At 35.7% G+C, this 13,006-nt stretch overlaps 1 protein-coding gene across 2 annotated transcripts; it reads right to left on the reverse strand.

Annotated features, from left to right (window-relative positions):
- Positions 1–2,232: 2,232 nt before the first annotated feature.
- Positions 2,233–8,890, reverse strand: LOC137725871 (upstream activation factor subunit spp27-like). Of its 2 annotated transcripts, none has more exons than XM_068464698.1 (8): positions 8,487–8,890; positions 6,871–6,973; positions 6,596–6,770; positions 5,641–5,782; positions 4,990–5,110; positions 4,685–4,856; positions 4,051–4,104; positions 2,233–2,559 (listed from the first exon to the last, which is right to left on the reverse strand). In XM_068464698.1, exons 1-8 carry the CDS (start codon positions 8,810–8,812, stop codon positions 2,549–2,551), a joined length of 1,104 nt encoding a protein of 367 aa, XP_068320799.1. In that variant the 5' UTR covers positions 8,813–8,890; the 3' UTR covers positions 2,233–2,548. The 2 variants fall into 2 exon arrangements, with proteins under 2 accessions (XP_068320799.1, XP_068320798.1); XM_068464697.1 differs by having other exon boundaries at positions 4,051–4,107; positions 8,487–8,889.
- Between the last annotated feature and the right edge of the window lie 4,116 nt (positions 8,891–13,006).

Below are 13,006 nucleotides of genomic sequence, written 5' to 3' on the forward strand. Positions count from 1 at the left end.
CGCAGTACGGTGAAAAAACGTGGCTACTGTCGGGAGAGGGGATGAGGGCATATGAAGTGGCGAAATGATGGGATGGTGGGAATCCGGATCGCGGCATACGAGCGGCGGTGCTTTTAACATTTAGGAATAATGATGGGCCCCTTTCTCACCATCAGATTCCCTCCCTTGTCTTCTTCCTTTAATTCCAATTTCTTTTCATTTTTCTTTTACACTATGTTTGGATGAGGGAAATAAACATGGAATTTTGGTAAAAGTCAGAATTTATAAATTAACAAGCATCAATTCTCTTGTTTGGATTTATAAGCATAGAAATTGAGAATTTCCGCATGGAAAAAAAACTTGGAATTTGGGACATCCAAATCCCAAGTTCAAATTCCATGTAAATAGGTGTTATTTCTCAATTTCTATGATTGAGAGTTTAAAAATAACAAATTATGTATTCAATTCCATTATTCTTTTAAGTTAACCAAACAAGAAAATTTACAAATTATAGAAAATAAAATCTCGTCATTTCAATTTCCGTCATTTTTAAATTCCTTAGTAATCTTAAATTTCTTCACCCAAACATAGTGTTATTTCTTTCAACCCTGTTCTTCCTAGCCTTTCACAACTCCCCAGTCTTCACTCTAAAAAATATCCGCTAATGCTATAGAGGTTAATTTTTTAAAATTAAATTTGTAAATCAAATGATGTGATTATAGATGATTGAATTATTAATTAAGTGTTAATTAATGTATTTGTTTCTTACTGGTGAGGCATAATTTGGTTTGCAATTTGATTTTAAAAAGTGATGCTCGGTTCCCTTGTGGCTTAGAGTAAATTGTAGCAATGGTTCCTCAACTTTAATCAAATTGGAGCAATGGTCCCTCAACTTATCAAAATGTGTAACTATAGTCATTTTCATCAATTTCATCAAAATTTTGTCAAAATAAGTTATGTTGGAATAACCATTTACATAATAAGGGTCCCTCAACTAATCAAAGTGTGTAATTATGGTCATTTTTGTCAACTACATCAAAAATTTTGTCAAAAAGAGTTATGTTGGAAGGACCATTGTTACAATTGGGTTAAAGTTAAGGGACCACTTCTCCAGTTGAATTAAAGTTGAGGGACCTATGGTAATGGATTTTTAGTTGAGGAACCATAGCTGCACGTTTTGATGAGTTGAGGGACCAATGCTAATGGATTTTTAGTTGAGGGACCATTGCTCCAATTGAGTTAAAGTTAGGGGATCATAGCTACAATTTACTCTGTGGCTTATTTGTTCTTTGCTAGTCCTCTTTCTTTTTTCTAAGAATAGAATATTCTGCTAAGTTTATCATCGAATGATGTGTTTGTATGCATACGTATTTGAATAAACGGCATACTAACACACCATTTGGTGAAAGAATTTAATATGTGTAACATCACTCTATAAAATAAGTGTCTATAGCTCATTTACTGCATTATATTGGATAGATCATTATAAATTTTGCAAATTAAAATCTTTGTGACTCATTAACATGGCTTTAATGACTCGTGTAATTTAGGCACAAATCTTATGAACTGGCACAATTTTACCTAGCTAAAAGCCCTGCTACGTATGAATGTTATAACAAGGGTTGAGCCGTCTAAGTGGGGAGATTTGATGATGAAAGTGAACTAGATAATGCACGCAATAGTGGACAGGCCCATATTGGTTTCCATTCAAGAGACCCAAAAGTCAATGCTTTGGAGATTGATTCAAAATAAAATTAATGCCTTGGATTTGGAGTGCGATTACTAACCGCACTCATATTGTCTCTCCACTCGCATCTACTCACTTGCAAATCATAAGTTTGAGAGTTTTATCACAAAATGTCTAGGTATAATTAAAAATAAAATCAATCAACGGACATTAATTAACAAGGATGTGTGAGAAGCTAAAAATATGTGTTTATTATTTCCCTAATGTATATGCTATCTTTCTTTTTTTGACAAATGTTAGGATACGCGGGTTATCGAACATGATACTTCTTCCTACCAAGTGATGATAACTACCACTAAACTAAAAGCTAGTTGATGTAGAAGGCTTTTAAGAGAAGGGATTCCCCTTTTTTCAAAATGAGAATTAGTTGTGAAATTCACACCACATCAAACTTCTACTATCCGAATCGTCTTTTTTTCAAGTTGCACCTCTTAGATTATCATTGCAAAATATTAGCTAAATCGGAAATCTGCTATGCACACATAAGCAGGAACACTTTAAAAAGGGCGAAATAACCGAAAAGTTTGGGGTGCAAACATATGAAAAGAACCTGTGAGGGGCAGCATTGTAAGCAAGAACAAGTTTTAACAAAATTTGTATTTCCATTGCTTGAAGATGTTAGGAGCATGAAAACTACAAATCTACAGAAAGGATAACAACTAGTCCAAAACTGCCCTCTTTCAATTGGGCTCAAAGCATTTACACTTCGGCGTCAATCTTGATGAAAATGAGTAGTCAGAACATCTGAGACTGAGAAAGCCATTGAAAGAGTCGACCTCGAAAAGTTCTTTTAGCTTATCATCACAAACGGTTCTCCGCTTATCAGTCAGATCCTTGAAGGCAAGAAAAACAGCCAAAAAAGCAGGCGTGAGATAAAAAGTCAGCACCAAGATATAGTGGGACTCTAAAGCAAAGGCAATATAATAGATAAGAGTCACTAAAGTGTCTCCATTAACAAGATTTAATAAGTCCTCTAGATATTTCTACCCCATTGAACTTCAAGGAACTGGAAAAAAGGTGAAATAGCGATAGGCAAAAAAGTTAACGAGCTCTATCATGATCTGAAAGTGTTGGACCCACAACGATTAGATGACAGATCCAAAACTACTAGGCATGACATCGATTTTGGATTCTAAAACCTGGAGGAACACGATACTGATATTTGACCAAATAGAGAACTGTGATGTGATGATACTCTTGTGCAAGGGTACTAATAAATAGTATTACAACTATCAGAACAAGAAAAAAATGGGACGGATAAAGATAATTGACAACGCCAACAAATGGATACTTGTGTTTTGAGGTTTGACCTTTAGGGAGTTTAAAAGCTGACAATGGGACAAGAGTCGAGGGTTACATGACTCATTAAGCTGAAGAATGACTTCTAAATAGATATTTCATCCTCACGCCTCAGCCTAACTCGACATTCATAACTTTCATTCACCAGATCACAGTAGCCGTGCATTATACTTGGCCTTTGCATATCTTGGTATTAATTATGAAATGACAATGCCTCTGTACCAACCTCAATGACAATGAACTATGTTTCATGAACAAAATTGCAAGATAAATGCTAGAAATATTAGCATAGGTAAGAGGGATAAGCTAGAGTACATACGACACACGAAAACCCACTAAGTGAACTCGTCATTAAATACCAACCATTTTCTAGCTGCAAGGTCTGGTGTGTAATCACAAAAGCATTCTAGAATCATTTGCAGTGACAAGAAACTGACCTTGGCTTTTTTAGTGTCGAGCTGAAGGAAGCAAAATAAGCATTATGTCTATGAAAATGTTTTAAATTACCATTTTTATACATTTGGGCAAAGATTCATTTCCTCACTGCTCAGGATTTTCAGAAATAATATATGAGCTCATATCCGGGTGATTAACAAAACTAAAACTATTCAACATTATGCTCTTGAAAGAGCATAGGTTTGAACAGGAACATTGCAGTACCTGTAGATCATTTTGTTTTAAGTACTCCCGCAGTCTCTTACCCCAGCATGTGATAACAACCTTTCCCAGTTATTAAGGAATTTCAAAACAGAATTCGAAAGTGGTAGGGAAGACAGAAGACCAGAATCACCATTCTTCACTGTTTTTTTTGTTTTTCTAAGAGCCATCTAAATCTAAATATTGAAATGGTGGTGGGTCAGACTATGTTATTAGCACAAGTTCATAACTGAAAGCACCTTGGTTCATTTCTTAACATCTTATTTGGATTAATCCAGTACCAGCATGCGGGATGTGGTATGAATGCACAATAACTTTGCAAACCAACAAAGTTTGATAACCTGAAGACCTGAATTTATTTATCTCACCTTCTTCTTCCTCCTCTTCAGACTGCTTTTCCTTTTGTGAAGTGTTGTCTGGAGCTGCTAGATTACATGTAATACAGTTTGTCAAACTACTGAAGCAGATACCATGAAATTTGTCAAAACTTCAACACAAGACTATATGTATTCTATGACAGCAGAACATGGATGGCATGGTATACACTTCTGATGACCAGACCTGGTAAATGAATAAAATTCTCGAGAAAATTGATCACTTTAATCACTTGACATGTAAAGAAACAGAAAGCAGCGGTATGTGGATAAAGGCACACTTCAAAACATGTTTAAGTAGTCATTCGAAGATGAATGTGCAGCCCTGGATGAAATGTAGGGAATACTCTTTACCGTGTTCCATTCTGTCCAACATGTGTGGGAGAGGAAGCACAATAATTAAGTAGTTCATTCCTTCGGCACTTTCCTATCAAGCTATTTATATATCATAATCCATATGCACGAAAAATGGAAATGAATGCGCAAAAAGAATTATATCCAAGAAACAGTTCCCCACTCTACACAATGCAATTTGATTCATCTGTGCTGAAAACTGCAGGATTTATGACAATCAAACATCTTGAACTACAAGTGTGTGGCAAAATGTTTATTTATTGAAGATGTATACCTTCTTCACTTAAGGGCAATATGTGCTTGGACAGAGCTTTATTCATTTGAAACATATTGATACAATCAACATCAAAAAGGCCACGCAATGACTCATCACATATTATATCTCGTTTATTCTTTGGATCTTGCAAATTGTTCTCCCGGATATAAATCCAAAGTTTCTTCACGACCTAATTCATGAAAGAATAGAATGAGCGAGGAATGAGTTTTGAAAGCATACTTTAACAAATACTGGTTAAATAAAAGAAATTTCCCTCTTTCTTTTGGGGTCAAAGTGGTTTCTTGAAAATCTAAAATTAATACCTCTGTTCTGGCCAATGCTGACACTCCAGTGAACTTTTGAAGTTCTGGAGAAAGGCTGCATAATTTGGTAAAGCCACCTCCACCTCCCCTTTTCTTGACTTCTTTATCCACTTTAGTAGACCTACTTGATAATACACTCAATTAGAACAAATAAACATCAGAACCATTTTTAAAAGAAAATAAACTCTACCACCTTGGAACCAGGTATATGGTCCTACCAGCCATAGATGTTGATACGAATATAAAATAGGTTACTATGGACCCCAATATATCCATTATACAATAAACAGTAAACAACTACTTTTTTTTGAGAGCGGGGAGGGGGAAGTTGGGAGAAATTCAAAGAATCACAAGTAACAACTGTACGGATGTTATCTTCTGAGAAAGTAAATAAGATGATAAATGAATTCATTGACTGGACTCAGAAATTACAGTTTTGGATCTCTAGGAACTCTGATTTTGCCTGGTTATGTAAATAAGTCACGAATAAATCATAATTTAATCTTTACAAACCTTCAAGATATAAGATTAAACTTTCAAACTCTGAAAATGCATAATAGATAAACTAAATAAATAGTGGAAACAATGAGAAGGCCAACGAAACCAAAAACCTACACGAAAATGGGTAAGACATGAATTAAAAAAACAAACCTTCGTTTCTTGTTTTCTTTTCGTCTACTAACTTTTTTAACCTCCACCTCCTCTTCTTCCTCCTGTTCCGCTACATTACTTACATCTCCTTCAGAGATAGAATGATCACTTTCTTCCACTTTCTTCTTTTGCTTTACAGGTTCTGAGTTACATCATGCTATGGTGTTAAGATCTCAAATAAATACTATACCATGCACAACTCACACTAGTCAAGGTAAATGACAAGGAACATTATAAGGGTACCATTGCATGAAATACAGCAATGATCCCAATTGGAAGACTTTTTTGTGACAGATGTTGTAAAAGATTAAAAATCCCATCCTAATGCACACACTGAAAAAGGGATTAGCTTATGAGATACAGAAAGTCAAAATAACGAAGAAAAGAAAAAAAGAAATCATGATTCAAAACAAAAAATCATAAATTTAAAGAATCATGGTTTTCTTTATGCTTTATAGCCAACTGCTATTTGTTATATTTAGTACTCTACTTTCTGAAGAGAACAGAAATTAGTGTGAATATGCCTTCTGCGTGGTGAAGAAACCAATCACATGAATGAAGTACACTGTAAGTGTATGTTTTCCACATAACAAACACTGTAAGCGTATGTTTCCATCCTATCATAACCAATCACATGAACAAATGATTAGTAATATAGCCTGTCCTCTGTGACTTACGGTAGAAAATAGCATGTGCTATAAAAATGTCTGTTCTTTACTTTCATTGAGTGCACGTTTAAGTGTAGTGGAGTTCAAATGCATGTCATGAAGCTGCATATACCATGTTCATCAAACAAAGAGGAACAAACAAAATGAAAAGTAGAGATTATTGAGCACAAATCCATATGAAAACATAAGGGGTAAGAAAATAATATAAACAAGTAAATAATGAACCACGAGAATTGGGTCACATATGAGTGTCATCAGAAAAATGAGGAAAAGAATTCTGGACATACCATCTTCCCTGCTAAGTGGCCATATATGCTTGGAGAGGACTTTATTCATTTGAAACATATTAATAGAATTAACACGGAACAGGGAATGTAGTGATTCATCGCATCTAATGTTTCTTCTATTTTTTGGGTCCTGCAAATCCTTTTCCCGGATATAGGCCCAAATTCTCTTGACCACCTAAGAATGAAAGAGGGTGAATAAGCATGACATCTTGGTTCCGTCCAAATGAAAGATGCATTGACAAGTAAACAACAAAAAATTGCTTAACAAATTATACCTCTGTTCTTGCCATTTCGGGCACCCCAACAAATTCTTGAAGTTGTGGAGACAAGCTACATATTTTATTGAAGCCACCTCTTTTGACAACAACTTTATCCACCCTATTTGGAAATATAACACAGCTTAGAAAAGGTAGAGCCCAGCGCAAATACATATTTCCAGAGCAACATATATCATATACTCTATCGTGCGGGTAAAAGTAACCATACACAGAAAAAAGTATATAGATTAGGTCCGAGAGGTAACAATGATATGTAGACTAGTAAGAAATACAACATATTAAAGATAGAAGAAAAGAAAGATCTGTGAATAGTAAAGGGTCGTTCGTTATACTCTACAGGTTATTATGTTCTTTTGTGTCTGATTGTATTGTGTAGGAAAAAGAGGGAACATAACAATAAACACTCAGAAAACTCATTCTTCTAGAATCAATTTAAGCAAATCCTCATCCCCGAAGTTTTCATAGATAACAGCCTTACTCTGAGAAATTCTACAATCATATTAAACAATTAGCTTATAATTGAATGCAACTTAACAATCCTTAAAGCACTCTCAAGATATATGTTTTACTTACTAAAGAATGCATGTTAGCTATGCAAGTGTAGTCAGTATATGAGCTTTCTCAATGTAGCACAATATCCTTCACTTGTCAGTGTAGTCATGACATGAGCTTCAATTCTGTTGTTATAATGCTCTAAATAAATAAAATTTATGCTAAACAGAAGTAACTACGGAATTCTTAGGCATACAAGTAATAGAATTGTCAAAGGGATTTACAATAACTAAGGTGGACTTTAAGGGCCATATCTCTAGATACAAATTCAGTTAGAACTCAATTTGATTAGTAAGGAATGCTAAGAATCTGAACTTACAACATTGGCATTTTCAATTCACTGTCAACAAGTACACTTGCATATACAATACTTCACTATACATTGACATCTCATATACTCCGAACCATATCTAAATATACTACAGCTTAAAACCGGTATACTCAAAAATCTTAGGAGCCTTTTCAGTTGCAGAACAAGAAAGAAAGACGGACTGCTGTCAGTTTGCAACCAGTCCAAAAGCCTCAGTATTTGATAATTCAATGAGCATTGAGATTTTAGACGATGCACTACAGTACCACTTTCAAGTATGGACATGTAGAAACGCCAAAAAACACTCATCATTTCAACTGCAACTAAATAACTATAAGCTAACATAAAAAATGCAATACAAACAATGTTGATATGGTTTAACACAACAAAAGGACATCAACTTTCAAAAATTTCTCAGCCATCGAATAGATAAAAGCAATAAAAACACCGTTTGACGCAGGTAATACGCAGAAATATAGACACAATTAACTTCCTGCAACTACTCCAAAACCACAAATGAAGCTTTTCCTTCAATGGAAAACCAGAAAGAAAAAAAAGGCGCATTTCTCACAATGTGGGTCGGACCCAATAAATCCGAATAAAGGCTAAATTGGGAAAATTTTATCCTCATAAGACCAAAACGATCAAATTTCTTTGCTACCCACTAACCCAATTTTCCCAGCAACCAAACACTAATTAAAGAAAATCCAAAAGCACAGTAAAAAAAGAGAATAATAAAAAAATAACTCACGTTTTTCTCCTTTTACTTTTGCTTTCCTTCTCTTCCTCTTCCTCCTCCTCTTCTTCTTCGTCTTCTTCCTTAACGTCGTCGTTCTGTTCTGCATTCTCCGAGGATTCACCGACCTCATCCTCCTCCTCTGCTTCTTCACCTTGGGGTTTGGTCTGGGTCTCGAGGTAGATGTCGATTTCGTCCCGGATAAACTTTTTCCGGTCCGATAGATCAACTCCGAAATCGGCTTCGAGTTTCCGGCGGACGCTGCCGGCGGTGGCCGTGTCTAGGTCCGAACTGCAGAGGATTTCTGTGAGCCGGGTCAGGAGTTCCGAGTCCGATACCATTTTTCCTGGGCTTTGAAATTAACCGAAATTTCGGCGGGGGTTGGAGTTTAGAGAGAGAGGAGAAAGAAGGAAACGGGTAATTGTGGCGTGTGGAGGAGTGGAGGGTATTTCTGGAATTTGAAATTTTATCTTTACTTGGCTGGGTAAAGTGAACTGGGTTGTGCAGTGAGTCTCAGGTTACCCCCATTTTGTACTCGCAAATTCTTTTGTTTTTCATTTTCCGACAAAAGAAATGTATTTCAATTTATTTTCTCCAACAAGATAACAAAATATATATATATATATATAAAATTTACTTCCTTAGACCAACTCCAATCTTTGGAGTAAGTCCTAAAATTTCCCTTCTATTCCCCCCAATTTCTTTTTAACCCTTGTTCTAAAGTTGAGTTAAGTGTTGGAATCTAAAAAAAAAACTCGAATATCAGCCAAGATTAGCCCAAAATTAATGGTGGAGCCTAGATGTAAGAGTGGATAAAGAGGATTGAATTGGACTTGCCAGCCCAGACACGCACCACAGGCCGAAAACGCTAGACCAGCTCAGACGTTCTGGCCCACCCACGTGGGGTTGTCTCCCTTGCTATCTGCTAGGATTATGAGCCCAACGACTCTTTTCTGATTCGGCATCCACAATCACATGGGTCATTGGTTGATCCAACGGTCCACATTCAAACTTTTATTTTAGTTTTATATTTATATATTTATTGAATCCAACGGCTGATATCGAATATAATCAAATCTAACGGTAAAAAAAAAATCTACGACCCAAATTTAAATCCAACGGCTAAAATAATTATAAAAAAAAACTCAAAATTCACCAAAAAACTCTATAAATACCTATGTATTTGTTCAAACATCCACACAAAACTAACTTTTCTCCTACAATCTCCCAATTTTTCGACCATCTTCCAAAACCATTTGTTCCCATTTCCAAATTTTTCAAGATGGCAAAAGATCATATTACAGGTCATAATTGGACCTTTGAGGAAGATGTTGCTTTATGCTTGACATGGATTTCTATTAGCGAAGATAGTGCCGTTGGCACAAATCAAAATAAAAAAGGTTTTGTCGAGTAATGATTGATAAGTTCAATGAAAACACCAATGCCGGTTGAAGGGAAGTTGGTGGTGTTTACGATCGGTGGAAGGTTATCAACAAAGCATGCACTTTATGAAAGGGAATCTTGGAGAGAGCCTTGGTTGACATGGCTAGTGGAAGGAGCACTGTAGAAGTGGTGAGTTTTCTTGTTGATATTTTATTTGTCATATACATAATATTATTTTGCAACTGATTGTATTTATGTATTTCTTGCATAAGGTGACAAAGCAATGGCAATTTACAAGACAAGAACTACACCAAAAAATCAAACTTTTAAATTGCATCATGCTTGGGACATCCTTAAGGATTGTTAGAGGTGGAGAACCGATGTGGACCAACAATGGAGAAAATTATTTGGTAGTGAAGCCACAAAGACAAATGATGTCAATGAAGGTGTCGATTCGTTGACCCCAACTTCTTCTTTTGCAAGGCCCCCAGGAAGAGATAAGCAAAAAGAAGCAAAGAGAAAAGGGAAGTTCCAAGATCCGGTTAGTGCAACGATTTCTACCGGATTTGCAAAATTGGCCGAAAGCCATAGCTCTCAAGAGGAAGAAGTGGCCCGAATGCGTTTAGCCTTTATGAAGGAAGGGGAAAGAGAGCAAGGAAGGTTCGAATATGATTTGATTCGGGAGGACCTCAACAAATACACTCCAGATAGGAAGAAGTTCTTATGTGATAAGCAAAAGAAAGTTTTGCGAAGGCTTGCCACAAGGAGTATCTTTCAAAATGATGATTCATCTCAAGGCTATATCCCAAGTCCACCACCAAGTCAAGGTGGTGGATATCATTATTAAGTTTATATAGTTTATTAATTATCGTTTGTATTAAGTTTATGACTTATTAATTTTCGTTTGTATTAAATTTATGGCTTATTAATTATTGTTTTTTTTTATTCTTGATGCCTTCAATAATTATTGTACATTTGTTGCACACTTTGATGAACAATAGATGCCATCAATCATTCAAAGGGCTTTTAATAATTATTGTACATATTGTTGCACACTGTGATGTACAATAGATGCCTTCAATAATTCAAAGGGCATTCAATTATTATTGTACATATTGATACACATTGTGATGTACAATGGATGCCTAATTTTTGACAACATATTAGACAAAAGACTTGTCACAAGCAGACCCTTCAATTGATTACTAGAAAATACCAACACAGCACACTTTAAATTATTATAGAAAATTACAACAAAGCACACTTAAATTTAACACAAGAAAACAACCACACCAACACATTAACACACTTAAGATTATCCATCATCAACGTTCTCCTTCTCGGCACCATATATGCTCAACCAAATCCTTTCGAAGTGTGTCATAACCTTGAGGAGTTTGAATTCTATTTAAACGTCTCATATACTCACTCAGTGGGACCCTATCATGCCAAGTCTTGTATTTGGTTGCATCGAGATATTCAACGTCTCTTGCCATAGCTTTTGCATATGTTGGTTGGTCGCCATCCACATCTTCGTTAGAATAATCTTCAATTTCTACGCACTCATCTTCCACAATCATATTGTGCAAAATTATGGACGTTATCATGATTGAATGGAGGTCTTCCACATTCCACAATCGTGCAGGCCCTCTAACAATGGCCCATCGAGCTTGTAGGATCCCGAACGCTTTCTCTACATCTTTCTAGTAAGACTCTTGTTTCTGTGAAAATCTTCACACTATCGAGATGAGAATAACTTTTTCACAAAGGTAGACCAACTTGGATAAATACCACCAGTTAAGTAGCAACCTACCTTATGCCTATTACCATTTACCATGTACCTTTATTTCGACGCCCATCCATTGACAACATCATCGAACAGAGGAGAAGACCAAATAATGTTGATATCATTGTTTGATCTAGGAGCGCTGAAAAATGCATGCTAAATCCAAGTGGCGTATGACGCCACACCTCAAACATAATTGATGGCTTGTTGTGACGACTCTTGAATTGACGCTACCCAAGCAGTAGGACAATTCTTCCACTCACAATGCATACAATTGAGATTTTAATCATGCTAGGGAAGCCTTTTTTTTTCTGCCTTGCGTAGAAGCCTCTTCAATTCTTCATGATTTGGCTTTCGAAGGTATGTGGCTCCATATATGGCTTCAATTGCCTTACAAAAGCGCTTGAGATTTTCAATAGCAGTACTCTCTGCAAGTTGACAATATTCGTCAGTTGAGTTTGCAGAGCACCCATTATCTAGCATCCAAAATGCAAATGTGAGCTTCTGATGAGGTGATAGACTTTGTCAACCTACAACATCTATGTTCTTGCAAAGTAGTGGTCATGATGGACAACTACGTTAGAGATGCTTTCAAAAAGCTTTCTCCTTATCCGATACCACCTCCGAAAATCATGAGGAGAATATCTCAGACGTTTGATGAAATAGTCTTTCATCACCCGGTCATGACATTCTTCTATATCACGTTGCACAAATGAACGTCCCGTGACATAACCTTGATAGCTAGATTTGACATGGTGCTCATATTGCATAAGCGAGTTTGCAAATTCGGCTTCTTCGTTCTTCATTTCTGCATTCCCAGTTGCAAGGCTTCCTTGGTATTATGCCATCTCCATTGCTAAGCTACACCTTTTTCTATCACCCATTGATGATATATTGATGATTTTGAGGAAACAAAAACACTATGAAAGTTGGATGATTGGTGAATATGTTGTGTGATGGTTAGATATTCAATCTATGCTTATATAGAGGATGATTGAAGGTTTGCATTTTATGTGTGTAGGTTTGTGTTTCATGTGTTTTGTATGCATTTGGTATGTGTGTAGGTTTGTGTTTCATGTGTTTGGTGTGTTATACATCTCTATCATGCATTTTGTATGTGCTTTATATGTGTTTTGTGTGTTTCATGTGTTTAGTGCTGATACATCTCTATCATGTGTTTCATATTCTTCCATAGTGTTTCATGAGTTTTATGTGTCGATTTAGTGATTTTTCAATATTTCTCGGAATTTAAAAATTCTTAGGTTAAAATGTTCATAAAATTTAATTTAGGATAGTCTACATAATTTTTTTTTAAAGTTAATTTTTTTAAAAAAGGTCTAAAATCATTCTTTAATAATCTGGGGTT

The sequence above is a fragment of the Pyrus communis genome, chromosome 2 (genome assembly GCF_963583255.1).
Source record: "Pyrus communis chromosome 2, drPyrComm1.1, whole genome shotgun sequence".
Taxonomy (NCBI): domain Eukaryota; kingdom Viridiplantae; phylum Streptophyta; class Magnoliopsida; order Rosales; family Rosaceae; genus Pyrus; species Pyrus communis.